General features: G+C 38.8%; 1 protein-coding gene and 1 long non-coding RNA gene across 6 annotated transcripts in view; one reads left to right on the top strand and one right to left on the bottom strand.

The window, feature by feature from the left end:
* Window positions 1-208: 208 nt before the first annotated feature.
* Window positions 209-23,392, bottom strand: part of LOC551320 (schwannomin-interacting protein 1 homolog) — a 32,159-nt gene continuing 8,975 nt past the window's right edge. For 2 of the 4 annotated variants that reach the window (XM_006571530.3, XM_006571531.3), the window contains exons 3-11: window positions 22,493-22,785; window positions 20,302-20,630; window positions 17,789-18,145; window positions 16,040-16,583; window positions 14,915-15,012; window positions 7,817-7,928; window positions 6,863-7,221; window positions 5,708-5,919; window positions 209-4,423 (exon numbers count right to left, since the gene is read on the bottom strand). In XM_006571530.3, the coding sequence (XP_006571593.2) occupies window positions 4,231-4,423; window positions 5,708-5,919; window positions 6,863-7,221; window positions 7,817-7,928; window positions 14,915-15,012; window positions 16,040-16,583; window positions 17,789-18,145; window positions 20,302-20,630; window positions 22,493-22,785 (2,497 nt within the window). In that variant the 3' untranslated portion in view covers window positions 209-4,230. The remainder of the gene's footprint in view (window positions 4,424-5,707; window positions 5,920-6,862; window positions 7,222-7,816; window positions 7,929-14,914; window positions 15,013-16,039; window positions 16,584-17,788; window positions 18,146-20,301; window positions 20,631-22,492; window positions 22,786-23,392) is intronic. The other 2 variants (XM_006571532.3, XM_016916167.2) reach the window with 2 other exon arrangements.
* LOC102655568 lies at window positions 11,106-15,353 on the top strand. Of its 2 annotated transcripts, XR_001705525.2 has the most exons (4): window positions 11,106-12,263; window positions 14,748-14,865; window positions 14,938-15,037; window positions 15,235-15,353. It is a non-coding gene; the product is annotated as an uncharacterized LOC102655568 (long non-coding RNA). The 2 variants fall into 2 exon arrangements; XR_412200.3 differs by having other exon boundaries at window positions 11,106-14,865.

Below are 23,392 nucleotides of genomic sequence, written 5' to 3'. Positions count from 1 at the left end.
TATCGTAGTAAGAATATCATAGAAATTTAGGAATAGAAAAGAAATTGATAGAAATTTAAAACAAATTAAAAAAAAAAAACAATTTTTTTTAAGTTGGGAAAATTTATTCGAAATTTTCATATCTTTCTTTTTCGATCGTTCCGAGGGGATGAATAATGCCGCGGTGTTTCTCAGAGATCAAACGTTTTTGACGTTTATTTGTCGTTTATTTTTTTTTTTTCCGCTTATAATAATTTTTCGTATCTCTCTTAAGTAATTCACGCAGGGGATTAAGCGTAAATACGAAATCAAGAAACTTGGAAATTCGATAGATGATACACAATGTGTGTCGTCTTTAATAAACTTACTTGGATAAATTTTTACGTATGAATACATGTAAATCAGTACGTGAATAGTTTTATGGAAAACTCGGATAATCCGTTTCAAGTACACGATTAACATACTTTTGATTACGCTTTCGCTAAGTCTAAAGTCTGTTTCAACGGGCGGTCGAAAACGGAGTTTTATTTTATTTCTCTCTCTTTTTTTTTTTTCTTTTTTTTTAAATCTCAAACTCTGTATACTCAGTCCTTCGTTTCTATTCGATTACACTTTATGGCTAGTTCGTGGACTAAAGTTTCGTTTTCTTTTTTCTTTTTTTTTTTCTCTTTCTTTTTTTTTTTTAATCCTTAAGAGATATGTAACGCGTTCTTCGTTCTCTTTCGTCGTGTGCGACTTTATATTTAAATTTAAATTTTTACAAAGGGCGGAACAAGAATTGTTTCATCTTTGTCATTTCTCACGTGCAATATGAATATCTAAAAATCGAATGATCTTAAATAATTCGAATAAAGTCACAATTACAAACATGCTTTCGATTGATTGTTACCAAAATATAAATAGAGTATTTTCATCGTTATCATTCTATATCGCAATAAAAGAGGAATATTCTTTTCTTTATATCGAAATTTAACTAAAAGGAAAAAAGAAAACAATAATGTATGTATGTAACATCGAATATCTTCTATCAATCAAATATTTGTGCATGTTTTTCGATTAAAAATTTATTTCAACGTGGTTAATAAATTGCAATCGAAACGAAGGAAGATGATGACATTATGAACGTTTCGAGAGGGAATAGGGAATAGGGAAAATGTGAAAATTTTCTTAATCGCGTATTCTTAATCCTCAACTGAGTTATACATTATCTAAAATAATTCGTATGGATATTTAATTCTATATTTCTATAAATATATTATATGATAAATGTCGTCACGGGAAACAATTTTAATCGTATAAAACACACGATATCGATCAAGAGTGGTGGTAGCGAGTACCTTTTTAAAATTAACATAACTTGTATCTTTTGTAGATCGTCTACGATCCTATCGATCGAGAATCAAGCATGTTGTTGCACGATGATAACATATGATACACGAGATTCGAAAGAAAAATCTCAGTTTGCGGCATTCGTAATTGTCTTTCGCTTTCTCTGCTGCATATTGCATCGTTGACCTTTTTCTCAACTTTGTGAGAGTACGTAAGTAAATTGCACATACATGTACGCCTTCGACGATGAAAAACGCTCGTCTAAGATTGCTCGTTTTTTCGAATGTTTTTTCTTTTTTTTTTTTTTCACTTATGAAATAAGTTTACGATTATTTATACACATTAATGTTTCATTAACGTTTCTCTTTCTTAAAAGAAATAAAAAAATGGATCGATTATGTGGATATACAAATAAAATTCGACTTTACAATTGTGTTTTTCTCTGTTTCTGTGGTAACAGTTCAAAAAGAAGAATAATCTTCCTCTTATAATGATACAACGAGTTCACCGAAACCATCTCCAAAAGAACTTTCGAAGTTTTGTCAATTTTCTCTTCCTTCTATCGATTTTTCATTCTATTTTCTATCGATTCACGGATTGAAACGGGGACGAGATCCATTCAAGCGAAAGGGAGGAGATTTTTTTTTCTTTTCTTTTCAGCAGGATTTCGGTGAATCGATTGTATACATCGGCAAAGATTCGATCAACTTCAAAAAAATCACACGCATCGACGTCGTTCCGTTATCGTGATATCCGTTCCATCAGGTACGAATCGATTATTCGTTAATCCTTTATAACGCCCTATCTATATTCATATATTTTCATCTTCAAAATTTTTATATACATCATTTTTTCCACGTGATTCAAATTCTCTTTCCAATATCTCTTTCAATTTAACAATATATATATATATATTTCAATAATGATTTTTCTTTCAATCGTATCGTATGTTTTCACGAAATTCGAGAGATCGTTGTCTTTGATCGTCGAAAATATCGTACGGTTATAAAGAATTATTAGAGCGATCGATTTGTTTTCAGGAATGGAGGACGTCGAAATAGAGAGAAAGAGAGAGACATCATCGACCGTGGAGAACAAAGAACCATTTCTCGTATGCGTGGCGACGGAAGAACGCGAATGCAGACTCGCGAATCCGAAAATTTCCGCTGCTGATTGATCCGCTTCGCTTTATTTACAACATAGAGAAGAGATCTGCATCTACCGTTTACGTAATGCTATCATATAAAGGCGATACACTCGGGGAACACATGCATGCATGGCCGCAAGATTTAACCAGAGCGGAAGGGAGGGAGGAGGAGAGAAGGAGGGGAGGGGAGGTTATCGGCTACATAGACAACAAGACGAACCGATCGCATCTCGTCTCGATCGGGACGTCGATTCAAGATCCGACGATGGCGAGCAATGGTTGCTTAATTTTAAACAGGTATCCCGTTTCTGAAGAATTGAAATTATTCAATTTGTACGTCGAAAATCGATGAAAAGATCTTCTCATCAGAGTCAGTTTGGAATCTCTTTCTTATTATTAGATTGTTATTTTTCATTATTTTGGAAATTGAAGTTTTCTACATAGAAAATAACGATTCGATCAAGTGTAGTGATTTATTGAAGATTTATTTTACGATAATCCAGAAAGTTACCGAATTGCATAACATTATCGTTGCGAGATTGCCATGTCGCATCACTCGTCCCCATCGGATCTAATGTCGGAGGGCGAGTAAGGGTACTTGTTGCTTGTTGTTGCTACTTTGTTCGGCTATGTATCGATTTGTTCAAGAATGTTCGTATATAAATGTTCGTGTATTTGACTAAGAAGAAAATAGAATTTTGTGGAATAATTGAATTTAGGCGAATGATTAAATTTTTATTAAAATAAGTAAATATTGTCAATTGTCCGGAACTGGAAGAAGAATGAAAAAAAGATCGAAAAGAAGGATTGCAGCACGAACTTCTTGAACAGGTCAATATTATTATATACACGTATACCCTCGTTCATAAGTATCAAGACACTGGGTCTTACTCTCGTACAAACAGATCTTAGAATTTTGCATTCGTGCAAGACAATGATCTTAGATAGATAGAAGTTGGTAAAAATTATTTACAAGACAGCTTCGTAAAAAAGACGAAACTATATTTATATATATAAGAAGAAATTTCAGAACGTATACGAATCTTTTATAACGTCCAATTTTCTGAACAGGTGACAGTGATAATCTCAAAGCCTTTCGACAACTCCTTAATAATAATCCCATCGATTTCTCTCATCCTCCAGTACAACCACACAATGTCCTAATACAAATGAACGCGAGCACACGTACTTACGTTATTATTACGCTACTTTCCATCTTGATAATGAAGCTGTAAAAACTTTGGAAAAAGATCCCCTTCTTCCCTGTCGAGCAGGAAGAAAGAGGATTGATTCTTCGCTGCGTGTATGTTACGTATGTATATTTTTGAACCCCCGTCTAAAAATGGGGGGAGAGAAAAACGATTGTATTATCTGCTCCGTAGTAGAGGCGAAATATTGCTCCATTTTTTTCCTTTTCCTTCCACACGCGAGGACAAGACGAAGATTTTTACTCGATTTTCTCTTACCGTTGCCTCGAAATATTTGCATTTCCTTTGGAAATACGATCCCTTTTCGTCCGAATAAATCTCTCGTTTCTCGTTCCCTTCCTCTCGAGAGGGAGGAGGAGGAGGGAGGGCAGGGAAGGGCGATCGTTCCAGCATACCGGAACCGGGAGTCGAGTTCGAGAAATTGTTCGATCGGGGAGGGAGGGGCGAGAGATCGGCAGATCGAATCGAGCAGATGTTAATTGCGTATACTTGCTCGCGTCCTCTCTCGGGAAGGTAAGCCTTCCCCGCTTAATTTCCGACGAGACCGCGCAGTCTCGTGGCGAGGCATTATTTCCTCACCAACGAGACCAGGCCACGGTGCGTCAGCTTCGGCTTGATCGACGACGATTTGTTCTGGCCCGGGTTGCCGCCCTGCTGATGATGACTTCTGCTGCTCCCCGTGCACTGCTGCTCCCTCGCGTTCTGCTTCTTCTTCAACGACTCCTGCTTGGCACCTCTGTGCATGTGAACGCAGCAGAAGCTGTTTATTAGCGCGACAGGCCGGAAAATATAACGTGTTGTCATAGTTCGCCCGGAAGAATTAGTTAGTATTGTTAAGAAGAGAGAGGGGGAGGGAAGAAAAAAGAAGAAGAAAAGAGGAGAAGGTTAAACGAAGCGAGTCACTCACAGTTGTTTAACGGTGTTAACAGTTGAATTGGATGGGCGGGTGAGAGGAAGGACAAGCGATTGACAAGCTTCTTTCGGATTTATCTTACGTTACGTAAAATTTTATTTCGATCGAATACGATTTGATACAAGTTTCGATGTCAAGTTGTTATTTTCTTACATCGTATATCGAAACGTTCTCCCCGAATTTCCATCCGATTTTCTTGTCGAAATTAAATTAGGATCAATCGTTGGATCATTAGAATGAATTGGAATGCAGCCTGCTATATCGATTTTCGAATTATTTGATTAATATTATTCGTCTTGTTTCTTGGTATTTATAAATACATTTTAAGTAAACGTAAAAAAAAAAAGATAATAAGAAATGATCTTTTAAATAAATTAGTCCCTAAAGAAGCCTTTTACACGCTACTTGATGATTGCTCGAAAAGCGTTTAATGTCATTAAATTAAATTTGAAAGAAACGTGTCGAAGAGATGCAATCGATCGAGAGGTATATCGAGAGTTGTATTCGAATGTAATAAACTGCTAAAAATTTCTGAAATTAACTTTTAAAACTTTTTCTAGAGATTACAGAGATCAACATTTACTCATCTCAACGACTGATCCCAACTGATCGCGGACGATTAATTTTTTTTACTTTTTAAGAAAAAAGTAGAAAAAATTTTTTTTTAACATTCTTAAATCATATTTAATTTCCCACGTTCACACCTCTAATCTCGGGTTTAAATCTTTCTCCTTAATTTTTGATGTAACATCGCCAACCGTTTATCGTGCTATATATTTCGGCGAGGAAGACAGGTAATTTCGCAAATAAAACGGTGCAAGAGGCGAGGGGGGAAGGAAAGAAGAAATGCGGTTTCGGTTTCGCGAAAGCGTTGGTCCTTTTTTTTTCCCAAGGGTTCTTGTTCCACTTTGCATTCAGAAAAATAGGCCATGCGTCCTTTCACGGCCATGCTTTTTTTTTTTTTTTTCTTTTCTTTAAGCAACCTTAATTGCTTCTAGGAGATTGTGCGCGATTGCTCGAGGAATAAAAGTGCGAGGGAAAGAGAGAGAGAGAAAAGAAAGAGATAGAAAGAGAGAGAGAGAAAGAGAGAAAGAGAACGAGATTAAAAGTCGCGCGAGACGAAAAACTTACAGATATCTGGTGAGATCTTCGACGTCGACGAGCATCGAATCTTGTTCCATGTGCAAATCGTCCCTTCTCAAAAGTCCCTCGACGAGCGCCTCGTTCAGAGCCGCGATTCTCGCGTGCAAGTCGTTCGCCACCACTTGAAGCTGGGCGACGTTTAGCTCCGTTAAAAGTACTCGTGACAATCTGCGCCTATCCTCGCCGAGTTGAACGCCAACCTGGAGAGAAGAATAAAGCTTAATATCTTTCTCTCTTTCTTCCCCCTTTTCGCGCGAAAAATTATTATTATTCCTCCTATTGAATCCAGTTCTTTGTTCAATTTCGAGAGTTTAATCGTTTTGTGCACGTAAAATCTTGAAGCGATACAGATTTAAAGATCCATATGTTTCGATCTTAAAATATTCCAAATTTTTAAAAAATATTTCCATCCTCTCCCTTTTCGCGAGAGATAAACAATGCTCGAAGCGAATTCTTCCTTCAATTTCGAGAGTTTAATCGGTGAAGATCGTTTTATATATTATTTGAAATAATGGAAATGCGAAAAATTATATGTTTCGATCTTTCGTAAAATATTCCAAATTTTTAAAAAATATTTCCATTCTCTCCCTTTTCGCGAGAGATAAACAATGCTCGAAGCGAATTCTTCCTTCAATTTCGAGAGTTTAATCGGTGAAGATCGTTTTATATATTATTTGAAATAATGGAAATGCGAAAAATTATATGTTTCGATCTTTCGTAAAATATTCCAAATTTTTAAAAAATATTTCATCCTCTCCCTTTTCGCGAGAAATAAATAATATTGGAATCGAATTCTTCCTTCAATTTTGAGAGTTTAATCAGTGAGGATCGTTTTATATATTGTATTATTTTTAAAAAATATTTCCAACCTTTCTTTTTTTGCGAGAGATAATATTCAAATCGAATATTCTTCCTTCAATTTTGAGAGTTTAATCGATGAAGATCGTTTTATGCGAACAACTGTATCTTTTATAGAAATTCTAAATTTTTAAAAAATATTTTCATTCCTTTTCGTGAGAGATAGATTAATATTCGTCTTACTGAATCGAATTCTTCCTTCAATTTCGAGAGTTCGATCAAATGAAGATCGTTCTACGCACGTATACGTTATTTGAAAAAAGAGAACGAAGATGCATGGCTCACTTTTTCGAGGCTGGATCGCACCATCTCGGTGATGGGGCTCTGTTTCAGCCTTTGCCTCTCCACTTCCATCTGCATGTGGGCCATTTCTTTGGCCTGAGCCAAGGCCATTCGTGCCTCGGTTTGCAATCTCGCCTGCCTTGCGAAGAAATCGGCCTCGTCGATCGGGGCCGAATTCGAGCCGGTGTCCAGCCTCAAAGGTGGAAGGCTGAGCACCTGAGGTCTGATCGGCATTTGCTGTTTCTGCGGTTGCTTCGTGTTGAGCGAGGTAGGCGTGGATCCCGGGGACGAGTCGGTCTCCGAACACGGAGATTCCGTGTCCGAGGGTGTTTCGTTCATGAAACAGATTTGAAGGTTCATCCCTGAAAGAAAGGAATGATCTTCGTTAATAATAAAAGGTAAATCGGAAACAATACGATTTAAAGATTTCCTTTTGCAATTGTATTAAAAACCGATCGATCACCAATCAAGACCGATTCAAAAAAAAAGAAAGAAACGATTGAAATTTATTTCGTAGCTCCATCGAGTGAAAAGAGATTAAGATTAAGACGAGTAAAAGGAGTCAACGTACGTTCATTCCAATCCCTCGATGATCGAAAGTTTTATGGTACATTGCACAACAATTTGCAATCACCGTTCAATTCGAGCCGAATCGATTCTTCGAGAAAAAGAAAAGCTCCCCTCTTATTTACTAAAACTAGAAAAAACTCACTCACTTCGCTTCGTTACAACTTCATTCGTCCGGCCAATAAACTTGAAGGAAAACGGAACATCAAACTTATTTCACTTCGTTTCGAATCTTTTATAATCTTTTTCTCTCGTTTAAATCGACGCCTCCACTTTTCGAAGAAAGATAAGCGACGGACGAAAAATGGAAATCTCATTCACGCACAGGGAAGAGTGTTCACGTTCGCGCGGGATCGTGGAAAAAGTGGTAGTATTCCGAGTGATACCGACCGCTCTGAAGCCGCGACTGAAGGCTCGGCTTTCTTCCGCGTTCAGCGCGCAAGTCTTCGGCGTCTGGACCCATGGCCAACCTCCTTCGTATCTCTTCACGATCGTTTCGCCGCTGTGAACAGACAGAGAAATCTGAAGTGTGATCATCGCTCGTTACACGCCAACGGGGGGGAAGGGGGAGGGGGTGGAAACCCCCTCGATGTCTTTAATCTTCTTCCCCTTCCTTCCTTCCGACTTTCTCCCCCTTCTCCTCTCCCTAAAACTGTACACTCGCGTGGGAGTGAGACAATTAATGAGATTGACGACATCTTTCCAACGTATTTGCGTAATTGAGGTGCGACCGAGCACCTGATTGATTAATCGGGCGAGAAATTTCTTGCTTCGATCGTTGCTGGCTCCTTTCTTTTTTTCTTCTTCTTCTTCAATAAATAATTTATATTGGCCCCCTCGTGTGATACGAGGTGGAGAGGAGTAAAGTGATTGGATTATTTGAACCGAAACAGAATGGATTGGATTAGAACAATGGTAATGGGAACGAAGAAAGGTGTGGTGGTGGTGGTTTGGAATTGGAAAATTCACTATTGATATTGGCTTTACGTTGTTTTCGTAAAATTGGTTTTATAGATTTTCCACCAACGATGAAATAATATCATGAAATAGAATTTCTTCCGTGCGGGGACGATATCTTACACGCAAAAGTATAAATATATTATAACAACTTTTTGGCAAGTGTTTGAAAATAAAAAAAGTCTCAAACTTTCATCCTGCCAATGAAAATTGAATCTTTTTATTTTGGCAACAAAATCGAAACTACTAAACTTTTGGCAAAAGGTATACGTCGATGTATATTTTTTGGCAACCAGACTTTTCAATCAATTTTCTTTCTTTTCTCGACGAAAGAAAGAACGATCCAAACGATCTCCAAAAATCTCTCATCTCGTTTTAATATCTCCCCTCGAAAAGGATTCCAAGTTTTTCTTTAGAATTCTATAGAGGAAGTCTTAACCGGAAGTCTTCACACCTGAAAAGCCTGATCCGGATCTCCCCGCACCACTCTATCGAATCGCGTGACAAGATCTTCCCTTTCAGGCTCCTTCGTCCCGGAATCGGTGTTCCGGAGCGACGAGATCGTTCCCTCGGAGTTTGGCCTTGGCTCCTTCACGATCTCTTTATCGTCGTCCTGATGCCCCAGAAACGAAAGCCAAACGTTTCGTTTATAATCGATACGCCGATTCGTGTCTACAAAGCGTGATCAACGGAATGGCGAGATCACAAGAGATCTATCCTTCCACGATCTATCCCCTCGAAGAAATAGCGTCTCGAAATTCTACTAAATCGACAGAAATTTAATTTGCAATTCTGAACACGTGCTCGATCTATTAACCTTTCGATATTCCGTGCATCGGCTACAAATTAAACGATCGAGCGAATTGGAAGAAGGAGCTCGTCGAACCGTCAAGGTTAAGATCGGTTTAAAAGCATGGAACATTCCATGGAGACTGTTTATTAAGAGAGCATTCCGCGTACAAATCCTTCGTATACGAAAGAGAAAGAAGAAAATTTCAACAAATTATTCTAATTACATCTTTGCTTCCCATTCAGTTTCACGAACGGAATTCTTAGACAGAATGTACGCTTTTTTTTCTTTTTCTTCGCAATTGTGGCGATTGTCAAAATCAGTTTCCTTAACATCTGTGCGGTTCGACCCACTTTCCTCCTCTCTCTCTCCGATTCTCTTTCCGATCGAAAGAGTTTTTCGGCCATTGATCTTGTTTGCAAGGAACGATTTATCGGTTAGACATCGGTGAAACAATGCCTTCATTGTTCGATATCTTCTATCATCGAAAGAAATCCCGTTTCTCAATTGAGCGAATCTAGAAATACTATTTATAATTTAATTACAAAAATACAAGAAACAAACTAATCGTTTCGTGATATTTATATATTTTTTTTTTCAGATTTCAGATAAATAAGTTGAAATTAAGGAAATTAAACGTAGATAGGTAAAGGTAATAGCAATAATTTATCGGTTCGTTTCTTAACTTTTAGAGAAACTTGCTTGACTCACGCGACTACTTAGTAAAAGTAATCAACCGTTCGATTAAGTGGAACGGAGATACTCGCCATTCCGTTGTATTCACGTTCCATTTAAATCTTACAAGATCGAAGTCATCGTATGTGAATGTGTACAGATCCGTGACGAATCTGGAATCCTTTTTGTAATGTTTCCTCGCCTTGTTGCTGCTGCCCATGTTTCCAAGATTTGCTCCAATTCTTCCCACGTTTCTTTTTTCTTTCTTCTTCTTCTTTTCTTTCCCTCTTCAACGATCACACTCGTCTATCCATGCAAAATAACGGCACGCACACTTTCTCTTCGCTTTGTTCTCTTCGTACACCGTCTCTTCTTTATCGAACGTCATCGAACGGACAAACGAAAAGTTTCACAATTTGACGAGTGTACGTAAATCATCGATTCATCGGAAGATGTATGACGCGCGAAGATGTGTTTGGAGAGGATGGACGGTCGAGAGAACGTCGTTGGATTCGTTTGTTCGCGGATACAAACAAGATCTCGAGATCTCGGTTTTGCTTCTTTCGAGAAAAAAAAGAAAGAGAAGAAAGTTATCTCGAGATATAAATACGGGTCTCATCGAATATTTCTTCTTCGGATGGAGTAAAAAGTTTTTCGAGTACAACCACCCACTTTCCTTCAATTCGTAGCACGATGCTGATTTCTCCTTCCACCTCGTCCAGGAAAAGAGTAATTTAGGAACAGGTGTCTTGATTGTTTCATTGTCTTTCCTTGTATATACGATCTAGCGTTTTCTAATTAGCGTTGGATCATCGATTTTCTTTCCCAATTATTCATTCCGCGATTATTTATGTTTCACCTTGCCTATTTATTTATCGAAATAAAGGATTAAGATTATATTTAATAATATTCACTCGAACGCAATTTCAATTGTACAAAATTCAAAAAAAGGAATAATTAAAGTATTCGGAGCTGAGAGGAACGGAAATTACGCGTGATTATTTAATTAACGTCGAATTAATTAAGATTAATTCTTTTTTTTTTTCAGGAAAAAAGTTATCTCGAGCGAATCTACGAGATCTACGACGGGTTCGTTCACCCCGACAAAGATTATGCGGCGTCCCCTTAATTAATAAAACACACGCAGAAGACAACTCGCGCGTACGACGCAAACACGAGACGGAAATACGATTTAATTTACGAATCCGCTTCTTTAAAACCGAGCGTTTTCATCCAAAGATTCATCATCAACGTTACCTTCCTTCCCTCCTTCCCTCCTTCCTTTCTTCCTTCCGAGAAAATCGAAAATCTTCTCTCGAGCAACAGTGAATGAAATCGCACGGATCGAGCGAGCTCGCGATACTAAAAAAGAAGAAGAAGAAGAGATACCGAATTGTTGCACAGAGGAGATCGTGCAACGTTGTTATTCAAGAATATCGATGTCTCCTTTGACCCTGGATGGAACTGAGACCGCAAAACCGGTGATGAAACAAATAATCGACGCTCGGGAAGAAGATCGAATTGCTCGATGATCCAAGCTTTTGCGCGCTATTATCGATTATTATCCAGTAAGCCGCGATTAAATCCACTTAAATCCGGACGAATCTGGAAAAATTCCAACGAACCGTATCCTCCGAGTTAATCCAATCAACGGTTTGTGTCAAGTTTGATAACGGTTTGATAATTTAATAAGCTTTCGCCCGCTTTCGTCGTCGCCTATCAACTTTCGATTAATTTATCCCCGTACGTTGATCCAAGAGATTACATCGCTGTATCGATTATCCATAAGTCGCTCCGTTAAATCCAAACGAATTTTCAGTTTCCAACGAACAAACCGCATCCTCCAACTTCGATCCAACTTGTGTGTCCAGTTTGATTATTAATTACAAATCAAGTTACGATTTAATAAAGTTTCTCTCGCTTTCGTCCACCACGAACCGAGTCGAGTCGTCGTTGCGTTGTAGATCCACTTTCGATTAATTATTTTATCCTCCTCTCTCTCTCTCTTTTTGTTTTCTTCCTGCCGTAGAAATAAATGAACGAACGAGAGATATGAACGACGGAGTTTTTGCCACGGGAGACTCGCTTGAGACGAGAACAACACGAGACTGGTATAAAGTGAGTCAAGTGAGCGGCGAACCGATCTTCCGGTAAGTTTGCACGAAGGAGGTGGTGGAGCCGGTGCTATTAACCGTCTACCGGAGGAGGCTGGTCTAGCTCGGGTTTTCACGGTGTTCGGTGAAAGTGGTTAAGGTTTTCGTTCGACGTGCGAGCGAGCATCGCGTTTGTTCCACGGAGGAAAACGTTCTCTCGTCTCTTCTTTCTCGCCCAATTACAGTCGATTTCGATCTTTGAACGAGTTTCGACTTTCTATGGAGCATATGTGTGCGCGCGTGTCGTTCGAGTCAAAAGCATGTAAATTGTTTTTTTTTTAAAATGGTTACGTGTCTTCGTGCGTGGGTATTTGATACGCGAGGAAGAGTGATTCGTAGTTTTTTTTGTTGTTGTTGATATTATTATTATTATTATGAATTTGATTAATAATGCCAGTTTGGAAAGTAACGATTCGAAATTCGCGAACTTTCGAGAATAAGACTCATCCTGATGAAATTTTCTGGGTTTAGAAACTTCTCCGCTTTATTAAACTTTCACGAGTGTAGATAAACGAAAAAAAACGTAACTGTAACTGTAAAAATCGAGAAAACGGACAAGTTTACGAGAATCTTGTTTCTCTCGTGAACTGTTTGAAAAGGTTTGCTCGTTCATTGTAGGCCTCGTAATCGTCCCTCTGGCGATCCTCGTTCGTAAAAATACCTTTGGAAACGGGTCTTAAAATTGACGTAGCTGAAGATGGCGTAGCTCTCTCTATAGGTCGTACGCAAAGCGTCACGCTTGGCTGCCCATGCGAATCTTTTGACCCACGGTTACGGGTCTGGCTTTTAAAGGTGCAATGATACGTTATCTCGAGATGTTAGAGTCATCGTCGTCGCGCTCTTTCACGAAAACTGGTTCACGAATATATAAAAAATATTCTTTCGCTCGCGAAGAAAAAAAGAACATCGTTTCCTTTCACGTTAAATGATGGATCGCGCGCAAATTTATTTTATCAAGCAACTCGATGTCTCGAATATTTTCAATATTTCGATTTAAATTCGCGTTAAATCTCGTTTCGATCTTTCTTTTCCATCGAGCTCTCCCCTCTCTCCTTCTTTAAAATTTTACGCGCCGAATTATGCCACGCTCTATCTGACGGTTGCATCGATCGTCCCCTCCTCCCCCCGTGGCGACATCCGTTTCCTGTTCCCCTATTTTCCATACAATGGCACCGTCCACGAATATGGATCGTCTGTGCGTTTAACGAGACGACTCTCGCTATCGGGACCCTGAAACGGGGTTGTAAGCCTCATCGACCTTATTTTCCGTGTCAATAATCCAGAAAATAATCCGCGCGAAATATCTCGTGTGAAATTGTTCGCGGCATTTTTCTCCCCTCTCTCTCTCTCTCTCTCTCCTTTCTCTCTAACGGCAAACTGAAAACTATTTTTGTGAAAAAAAGTTCCATTTTCTTCTTCTTCTTTTTTTTTTCCTCTCTTTCTCATCGAATCCGATTCTCTCATCTCCTCTTCTCGAAATGTGGGTTAAATTAAAACGGGATCCCCGATTTTCAACGTTATTTAACGTTGACGTAATTGGAATCGATGCGTGAAGCCTCGTCGTTCCCGGGGGGAAAAAAAGAGAAGGAAAAAAGGAGAGCGAATCTCTGTGTTTTTCCTTCCAACTCTCCTAGGATTAATTGGGTTAATTGAAGTTCGAAGAAACTTTTTTCACGGTTAAAGTTAAAGAGGAGATCGTTTCTTTTCGAGAACGAAAATATTAGATGGAATGATATAATTCTTCAAGCTGATAATTTTCAGAATTACTCGCCAATCTCATTCGAATAAAAATTCATTATCCAATCATCATCGTTTTGATCAATCGACCAACCAAAAAATTTTTTCCTTCGTTCCAAGTTTCTCGCTCTGGATCGATGTCTCTCTCTCTCTCTCCTATCTAAGCGTGCGCGCCTCACACACGCCCACCTCATCCTTTTCCGATTTTATTCGAGGCGATCGAGCGAGAGTTTATCAGGCGTGCAACGTTTATGAATACACGCTCTCGGTATATCTCGGCCTTCGGACGAAAATCGATTCAATCTCGTCTCATCGCGTGAACGTTCATTCAATTTTTATCGTTGCACCGTTTTTCTTTCTTTCTTTTTTTTTCTTCTTATCCGTGAGAACATCGGCCATCTGGACGCGAAATTGTTACTTTTTTCCCCCTCCTCCCTTCCTCCTCGCCTCTCTCCCGTTAATTATTTTCCTTCCCTCGAGCGGCGCAATTACGTTCCTCCACCTTTTGCTCGTGCAACACACGAGTTCCCGCGAATTTTCCATTCCCTTAACGATCATGTTTACAAGAGTTATGATGGATAATTCCCATGCCGGCTCCTTACTTCGCTGTCTCTCTTCTTCTTTCTTATGTTCATTTACTTTAATCGATCGATATTTATCGTCCTATTCCCCGGTTTCTCTCCTCTTTTGATAACGCGAATGATAAAAATAGCTTGGTGGAGATAACGTTGAGATACGTTTTGTATTTCGTGTGTCAATGATCTGGATAGAGTATATAGCATAGGTTTTTCGAAATTTGTAAGATTTTTTCGAGTCTCGTCGAATTCGAAAGAAAGAAATGGGTGGGTGGGTTGACCTACGTTTGAGTTACGTCATCGTGCGTAATCATTGCATCCATCTCGACGAGCATTGCTCAAACACACCCATCCAGCAGTATTTCTTTGAATATATCTGCATTTCTACGGAAACATGCAGTGCGATATGAGATAAAAATTTAATATTTTCACAGCTGGATGAAAGATTTCGCGAGTTAAGAAGAAGTTACGAGTGTTTCTTTTTTCTTTCTATTCGCAGGAAGAAATTATTTTGCGCGTCTGATCAAAATCTTGGAGTGAAGAAGTTACCAGGTACGGATGTACAATTATATTATATATATATATAAAAATATTCACTCACCCGTCGTTCCTCTTCGCGTGCAGCTCTTAAATGAGATTCGATCGCGTCCAGATCGATTTTCGGCATCGCTGTTTCGATATTGTAGACATCGAAGCCGCCTTCCATGGAAAAAAAAAATCACAGGTGAGGTATTAACCTTAGATATTGAATAGTATTATTATAATAATAAGCGCAATTAAAAGGGAGATCGAAATAGGGGAAAAAGAAAAAGAAGACATCGTGGAAACTTTTGCTTTGGCAACTTTCCAAACCACTCGTCACTTATTATTATTTCTTCACTTTTAACTTGATGAACCTTGTAATTTGAAATTTTCTTTCAGATTTGCAACACGATGAACATTGCACGATGAATATTTGCGGTTTATACTCGTGTACACACCGTGAAATTTGAAGAGGGACGAGCATGAGAATACTCGGGAGGAAGAAGCGTAAATGAGAAGGCATCGTGAAAGGCGTCGTGTCACGTATAATAGATACAGTCGAGGTGCTTTTATTGTCCTAGAGATTACGCTAATCGTGCTGGCTTCCTGCGTGAAAAACGACAAGAAAATTTGATTCTGATTACGCCCCTTTTTTCCCTCCTCCTTTTCTCTCTCTCTCTCTCTCTCTCTTTCTGTGTCTGGTTGCGTAAAAATCGAGATACGGGTTTCCACGCTCGTTTTATTCCGTGCTCTTGCACCGTGAAATTTCACTTCTGTTAAGAAACCAGAATTAATCATACATGGTGCGAAGAACACGCGAGTAGCGGAAGTGCAGGAAGATTTTTCTTTATCTTCTATGACGTTTTAACGAGCGTAAAAGTTTGCATCAAAGTGAACAATTCAACTATATATAACAATATTTTTAATCACTGTTCTCACGTAATGCAACAAATTCCAAATTTTTTTATATCGAAGGTAGAGTATCGATCAATATAAATCTCCGTGAAAAATGACTTGGATCTTTTCGATAGTTTACCGTTCGCTTGATTAAAAAAAAAGAAAGAGAGGATTTTTCAGCTGCATAAGTATTATTCTCAGGGAATATGACTGTCATGCCAATTTTCCTGAACCCTTTCATGCGAACAGGGTCTGGTCGATAAAAATCAAATCTTCCTTATCTGACGGGCGCGCGGCGCGGCTGTACCTGGTCCATTGTCGGCGTCGGCTCTCCTCTTGTCGGGCCGCCTCTGAGCGTTCGCCGCCCTCAACTGGTGCAACTGTTGCTGCTGCTGTTGCTGCTGCTGCCTCCGTTTCGCCTGATTCCTGGCCATCTTCTCCTTCTTCCTTGTGTCGGCGCTCGACGCCTCGGGAAGATCGCGATCCATCAGCTTGTTCGTGTCCTCGATGGTGTCCTTCATCATGGAGGAGGAGGAGGAGGAGGATCTGGAGGAGGCGTGGAGCGGGTCGACGGCTTCCATCGCGACCACGTCCGGCACCGGTTGCACGTACTTCTCGAGATCGAGGCCGATATCGCGGCCGATGCTCGAGAGGAGATCGATCTCCTCGAGCTTGGTGTAGGTGGGCTGCTCCTCCGGGTAACTGTCGGTGTCGGTGTTGCTCTCCGAGTCGTCGTCGGCTGTGCCGGTCGACGTGACCGTCTGACGGTTGCCTATTTTGGAACGGGTCTGGTGAGGCAACTCCTTTGCCTCGCGTATCAGGTCGATGTGCTCCACCACGATATCCTCCGTCTGAAAAAGACAATGCTCGTTAGCATTGGGTGAACGCTCGCAAAACGGGAATGGGATAATGCGGCTGTTGGGATCGGCTCTCGACGCTTTATTTCGCCTGTGTCTTTCTTTTTTTTTTTTTTTTCTTATCCGTGAATCTTGTAATAGCACAGGGTATTTGGAAAATATGACTTCGACTCGGCTGGTTATACAAGTTTTAGTATAATCTTTGAGAATAATATTCTTTTCTTAAAAATTTCGTAACGAATCTCTGTATAAAATAAACGATAAAATTTAATTGGTAAAGTAAAATTATCGAGAAATATCGTAATCGCCGACGTGGTTAGAAAGTTCGACGGTTGACGATGAAAATTGATCCGAATTGATTCGAGAAATTTTTAAATCCGCGCAACGAATTTGCAATGGATGGAACACCAAGCGTGCAAGTAATCGATAAAAATTTCCTTTTTTCACTTGGAGCCGAGTACGGAATCACGATCGTTAAATTAGCGCGACCACTCGTCCGCGACACGTTGACACGGTTGCAAAAGGGCAGCCTGATTCACACCATCGTTAATTGGTATTTAGTTACTACGTGGATCGTCCCAAAGTTTCCGGAAATTGTTGATTAACGTGCTCGTGCAACATACACGTAGCCGGCCGCTCGACTGACGCTGTTTTAAAACGAGCAACGTATATACCGTGAACTCTGGTGAATGCATTAATGTGTACACTGCACGCGTGTGCGTCCAGTGTGCAGTCATTAGTCTTCCACATGTGCCGGCGAGAAGTATGACACGGACGATATAAAACGAATTCTCGTTAATCTTGATTGCCCGTGCTTCATCGCAACGGGAATCGTTTCTGCCGTGCTCGCTTTTTAATCCTTAATTGCTGTGAAAAATGGCAGCGATTTTTTTTCTTTCTTTTTCTTTCTTTCTCCAATCCTATCGATTCAATCGATGAATCTGAAGGTGTCGTTCGTCTATTCATACGTGTTTTTCGCGTGAAACACGCGTTTGTTATTAAACAACATTCTTCTTCTAATACGAAGAAACGTTTGTTTCTACTAAAAATTTATACAATTTATGCGAGTAAGATTCTTTTGAGCTTCTACTTTTCGAAACTTCGTGTAAAATTGAAAAATTCGCAAAGATATGGAAGCATTAGCGGAAATACGATCGAGAATTCATGCGAAAGTGTGAATAGAAAATGAAGACACCCACCTCGCCGACCTCGCTCGTCTTCCCAGAGTCCGGTATCTCCTCGATTTCCGGAAACTGGAGGCTCTCTTTCACGCTGGTTGTCAATTCCACGATCTCGACCTCGACCGGGATCTCCCGCTCCTGTTTCCCTTCCAGCACAGCCTCCGACAATTCGGCAGCGTTCTCCGCGACCGTGTCCGCGATGCCCTCTTCCGGCTCTAGAACGGTGAGATGCGTCTCCGCCTCGACCACGTCGTTCACGATGTCCGATTTCGGCGTCACGATCTTTTCCTCCGTTCTCGAATCCTCAACGCTTTTCACGTAGTTTATGCATTTCTCCGATGGCGGCACCACCGACTCGTATAAAGACGTTACGGTCTGGAAACAGAGTCGATTCGAGACGGTTCAGTCCTCTTGGGCCTTGGACGCCTGTTCAACCTATTCGATGTGCCAACGTCGGCCGAGTTACTGTTCTCTTGTGTCGTGCAAGAACTATGCGGCAGACCAATTGCGAATTCCGACCATAAAACTACACTGCTTCTACCACAAGTGGGGGACAATAAATATTTGCCTTCTATTTATTATAAATAAAAAATTGGAGTTAAATTAAATTTCGGAGTTAAATTAATATCTGATAAAAAGAAAGTATATATATACATATTCAAATACTTTTTGTATCGTAAATTTTTGTGATTATTATTGGTTCTAAAATAATTAGGATAGCAACATATGTACGTATATATATATTCACTTTTAGGAGGAATACGCGTAAGAGTCAAGATTAGTATTCAGAATCCATTTTCGAGAGCTTATAGTCAGTTGTTGCTACCCAACAGACTGTTTCGCACACGGCGACTAAAAGCGGCGGTGTTAAGAAGGAAAGTAACGCGTATACTTAGATCTGGAGCGGAGCAAGTTTCTTTGAGAAACTCGCTGATGATCGGATTCTCGTGCGTTATCGCGTTGGCGCCATCGATCGATTTTCTTTTTCTTCGCTGTATAATCAACGCTATATAACGTCCCTTTTAATACGGTATCGGCCCGAGTTTAAGAGGTGCCGCGACCAATTTAAATATAGGGGGAAAAATTCGAGGCATTCGAAGCTTGCTATAAATAGGCTGGAAGCCGAGAACGAAAGAAATTGGAGCATAATTGAGCATTGCTCTGTTGGGGTGTATTTTGGACCGGCCGGGACAAATGCGGTGCTTGAATGAAAGCTGTGGCTAAATTTGAAACGCGTCAAGCCGATTAATCATTATCAGTTGCGAGTCTCTTTTTTGCCCTTTTTTTCTTTTCTTCCAAACAAAATAATTCGAATATTGATCTCTTAAAAATATCTCTCTTAGATTCAATCTATAGCAATCATTGATACTAACTTTCCAAACAATAATCTCCTTCCTTATAAATAAAATTTCAACTAACTAACTTGTGTATTTTCTACGCAATATAAAAACAGTATTTTTCATCTATATATTTAAATCTCTCTCTAAAATCAATACTCGTAATAATTAATTAATCCTCACTTTTCAAACAATAATCTCCTCCCTTATAAATAAAATTTCAACCAACTAACATATATTTTCTACACAATATTTTTCATCTATATATTTAAATCTCTCTCTAAAATATTTTCCTCTCGTTTCTCTACCCGCCCAAATGAATGACGCTATACAATTATCATTCATAATAATTAATTAATCCTCACTTTTCAAATAATAATCTCCTCCTTTATAAATAAAATTTCAACTAACTAATGTGTATTTTCTACGCAATATAAAAACAATATTTTTCATCTATATATTTAAATCTCTCTTTAAAATATCTTCCTTTCATTTCTCTCAAATGGATGACACTATACAATTATCAATACTAATAATTAATTAATCCTCACTTTTCAAACAATAATCTCCTCCCTCATAAATAAAATTTCAACCAACTAACTAATTGTATTTTCTATGCAATATAAAAACAAGATTTTTCATCTATATATTTAAATCTCTCTTTAAAATATCTTCCTTTCGTTTCTCTCAAATGAATGACACTATACAATTATCAATACTTGTAATAATTAATTAATCCTCACTTTTCAAACAATAATCTCTTCCCTTATAAATAAAATTTCAACTAACTAACGTACATTTTCTACACAATATTTTTCATCTATATATTTAAATCTCTCTCTAAAATATCTTCCTCTCGTTTCTCTACCCGCCCAAATGAATGATGCTATACAATTATCATTCATAATAATTAATTAATCCTCACTTTTCAAACAATAATCTCCTCCCTCATAAATAAAATTTCAACTAACGTGTATTTTCTATGCAATATAAAAACAATATTTTTCATCTATATATTTAAATCTCTCTCTAAAATATCTTCCTCTCGTTTCTCTATCCGCCCAAATGGATGACGCTATACAATTATCGATAAAACTATCTATCCTACTACATAACCAACCAATACATATCATCAAAAATGACAAAATAACCAAAGAGAAAAAAAATCAAAAAAGAAAAAGAATTATTATTCACCTGTATATTGAATTTAGGTTTCTCGTAAAATATCTTCCTCTCGTTCCTCTGCCCGCACAAGTGATTGATGCTATCCTCGACGTTGTTGTTGTACTCGTTGTCGTTCTCTGCCGGCCTCGCGTCGATGTCGTTCAGCCTGGTGTAATCGCAGCTCTCGTCCTCGGTCAGATCTGTGTCCGACAGAAGAGAAGGCGCCAAGTGTTGGAAGCCAGGATAATTGGGGTTGACGATACCGCGGCAACCCGCGGGCAGATTTCCCTCCTCGGACCAGTCGGACCACTCGGACGGTGTCAACTCGTGGGACGAATCTTCGTGAGAGGAGTTGCGCCCTGAGGAATTTCACGCCAGTTTGCACATCGCGCGAATTAATGAATAATCGGCGCCGTCCACTGACTCATCGCAGCTGCCTGCTGCAGACGCATCCGATTTTATCGAATCGTTTCATTAAGAGAACCGTTTCTGAAAAACGTTGCTGGCCTGTTTCGCCAACTTGGAGATATCTGGTGGATATTTTTTCCATTTTATCTATTTATTTATTTATTTATTTTGGGGAATTGATGAAAGGAAAGAAAGATAGGTATGGAAATGTGATTGGAAAATTATGAAGAAGTATAAAATATGTATTGGAAAAAGTATTTCGTGTTTGAATACTCGAATTTCTCTCTCGTTTATTTTAATTGGAGGGAAAAAGATATGGGAGAAGCATTAGAGTGTAATTGGAATGGAAACTGAGCGAATACGTGGCGGAAAATGAAAGTTGAATTTTTCTCCTTTTTCATTTTTTATCGAGGAATTATAACGAGCAGATCGGAGAAAGATGCAAGGTGATGGAAAAGTTATTGGAGAATTATGGTAAACAGATTAATCGAAGAAAGGAAGTAATGGAAAAGTGATTAATGAATTTGAAAGATTTTACGGGAGAAAGATTTGGAGTTGGTTGGTTGGAATAGGAAAAGTTGATGGAAAAATATGATGGATAGATTTTTCTCCCCAAGCTTGGTGGAAAAAAAATTATTTTCTCTTTCGATGAAACTATGAATACTTCAATAGCAATATTAGCGCAGAAAAATTATAGTTATAATGTCAAGGTCTAAACTACTGTTGGAAAGGTTGGGGAACCAGTTTAAAATATCGAAGTTCGTGACTTTTACGATAACGAGAAATTAATTATCACGCGTATCTTATTTTATTTATTAATCCAATTTTTTTGGGAGGAATTTTATTCGCTTCAAAATTGTATGAATGAAATCTCTGAGCTAGAAATTTTCTCTCCTACTGATGAGAAACTTGTTTAAACAAATTTTATATTTATTCTATAAAGTAGTGTTTTCCAATATAGACTATTTATAAGTTTCACGTATATATAGTTAAGCTCAGATGTTCCAAGTTATAATTAAATTATACGTGAAAAAAAAAATTGAACGAACCCATTTAGTTATTATTATCTCGAGTTTCAACCTCTTGAAAATGAAAATCACATAAATTTCAGAAGAGTAGCTGAAATATCGTTCACAAATTGATCTTCAAGGCCCGACGATAAACTCTATCCAATATTTAATCGGAACAATCTTTCTCTCTTTAAATTGCTAAACATAAATAACAATCTTGAAGTCATGCGATCAAAATAAAATGAATCAATCCGATCAAATTTCCCATTCAAAAATCATAAAAACAAACTTTTATATTCACTGGAAATCTTCACTTTGGAGGATTTATTTTCCAATCAAACAAAATAAAAATCATTCCATAAACAAGCCTAAAAAAATCTTCCTTCTAATTAAATTTATATCGTTTCGTTTAAACATTCCACGAACAAAATCATCTAAAATCCCGTTTACAAGATAAATTTTAACATCTTCCTTCAAAAGATAAATCTTAGAATCTCCTCGTAAATCTTTCTTCGCCTCATCGTTTCATCCAAACACTCGAAACTTCACTCACGCTTCCCCACTTTACTTTAAAACGAAAAAATCATTCCACGAACAAAATCATCGACACGTTTAAAATCCTCTTTCGCGCGAATTCAAGTTCCATAAATCTTCAACGCTCAAAACTTCACTTTATTTAAAAAAAAAAAACATCCCACAAACAAAACCTAAATCAATGCCTAAAAATTCAAACGTTCCAAACTTCGATCATTCCTTGTTCTCCTTAAAAAAAAAAGAAAGAAAGAAAAGAAAAGATCATTTACCTTCGTAATCGGCCAAACTTTCCACGGAGCTGTTCCTTCGTATCCGAGGGATCGTCAGATTGTTGTTCAAGTTGGCGTCGTTGGCCGAGGCATCGATCTGGACATTCTCGCGGGTGATGGCGATCGAGGACCACGTGCTGGTGTCCTCGGCGACGCGGAAATCCTGGCCGACCTCCGCCGCGAAATCGGCGTTGATCCGACTCGCCGCGACCGAGTCGGTGGCCGAGGAGGTCTCGTTCCGATTCGCGATCTCCTCGGTGATCGGCTGGCTCTGCTCGCTCCTACGTAACTGACTGCGACCGAGACAGAGAAATGAGCCCAAGTGGATCGATACGTTCCGTTACCCGCACGATCTATGACGATGCAAATATAGGCGGCGTACACCCACGTAAGACTGGGTACGAGCGGTGGAAGGCGCACGAGCTCTTGCTCACCCACACTTCCCCGTACTCTTTCATATATAACTAACCGCCTCCTTTCGAACTCGCGATTTTTTTCTTTTTTTTCTTTTTTTTATCGATCTTCACGATGGATCTTCTTCTCGATGTTCTCCTCCCCTTTCGAGCGCTAATTCTCTTCTAAATATTTTCACTCTAGATTCGTGTAGATCGTGCAATTGAGATTGAAGAAGGAGGAGAATTTTAAATATTCTCTTCCTAGAATTATGTATATTAATTATCGGATACTCCGATTTAAAATTAAAATAGATGGATTGTTGCAATTTGGAGTTTAGATATTGATTGGAAGGGAATGTTGGTTATAGTTAAGTATATTTTCTTCTACAAGGTTTAACCTGGATTTGTAATCTGTTTAATTAAGATTGTGATTCGGATGGAGGAAAAGAATGTTTATATTTATTGTTAAATTTTGTCCTTCGATTAGATTTATTCGAATTTAGAT

Source organism: Apis mellifera, linkage group LG1 (genome assembly GCF_003254395.2).
Source record: "Apis mellifera strain DH4 linkage group LG1, Amel_HAv3.1, whole genome shotgun sequence".
Classification (NCBI taxonomy): domain Eukaryota; kingdom Metazoa; phylum Arthropoda; class Insecta; order Hymenoptera; family Apidae; genus Apis; species Apis mellifera.
This window is presented reverse-complemented; position numbering and strand designations above follow the sequence as displayed.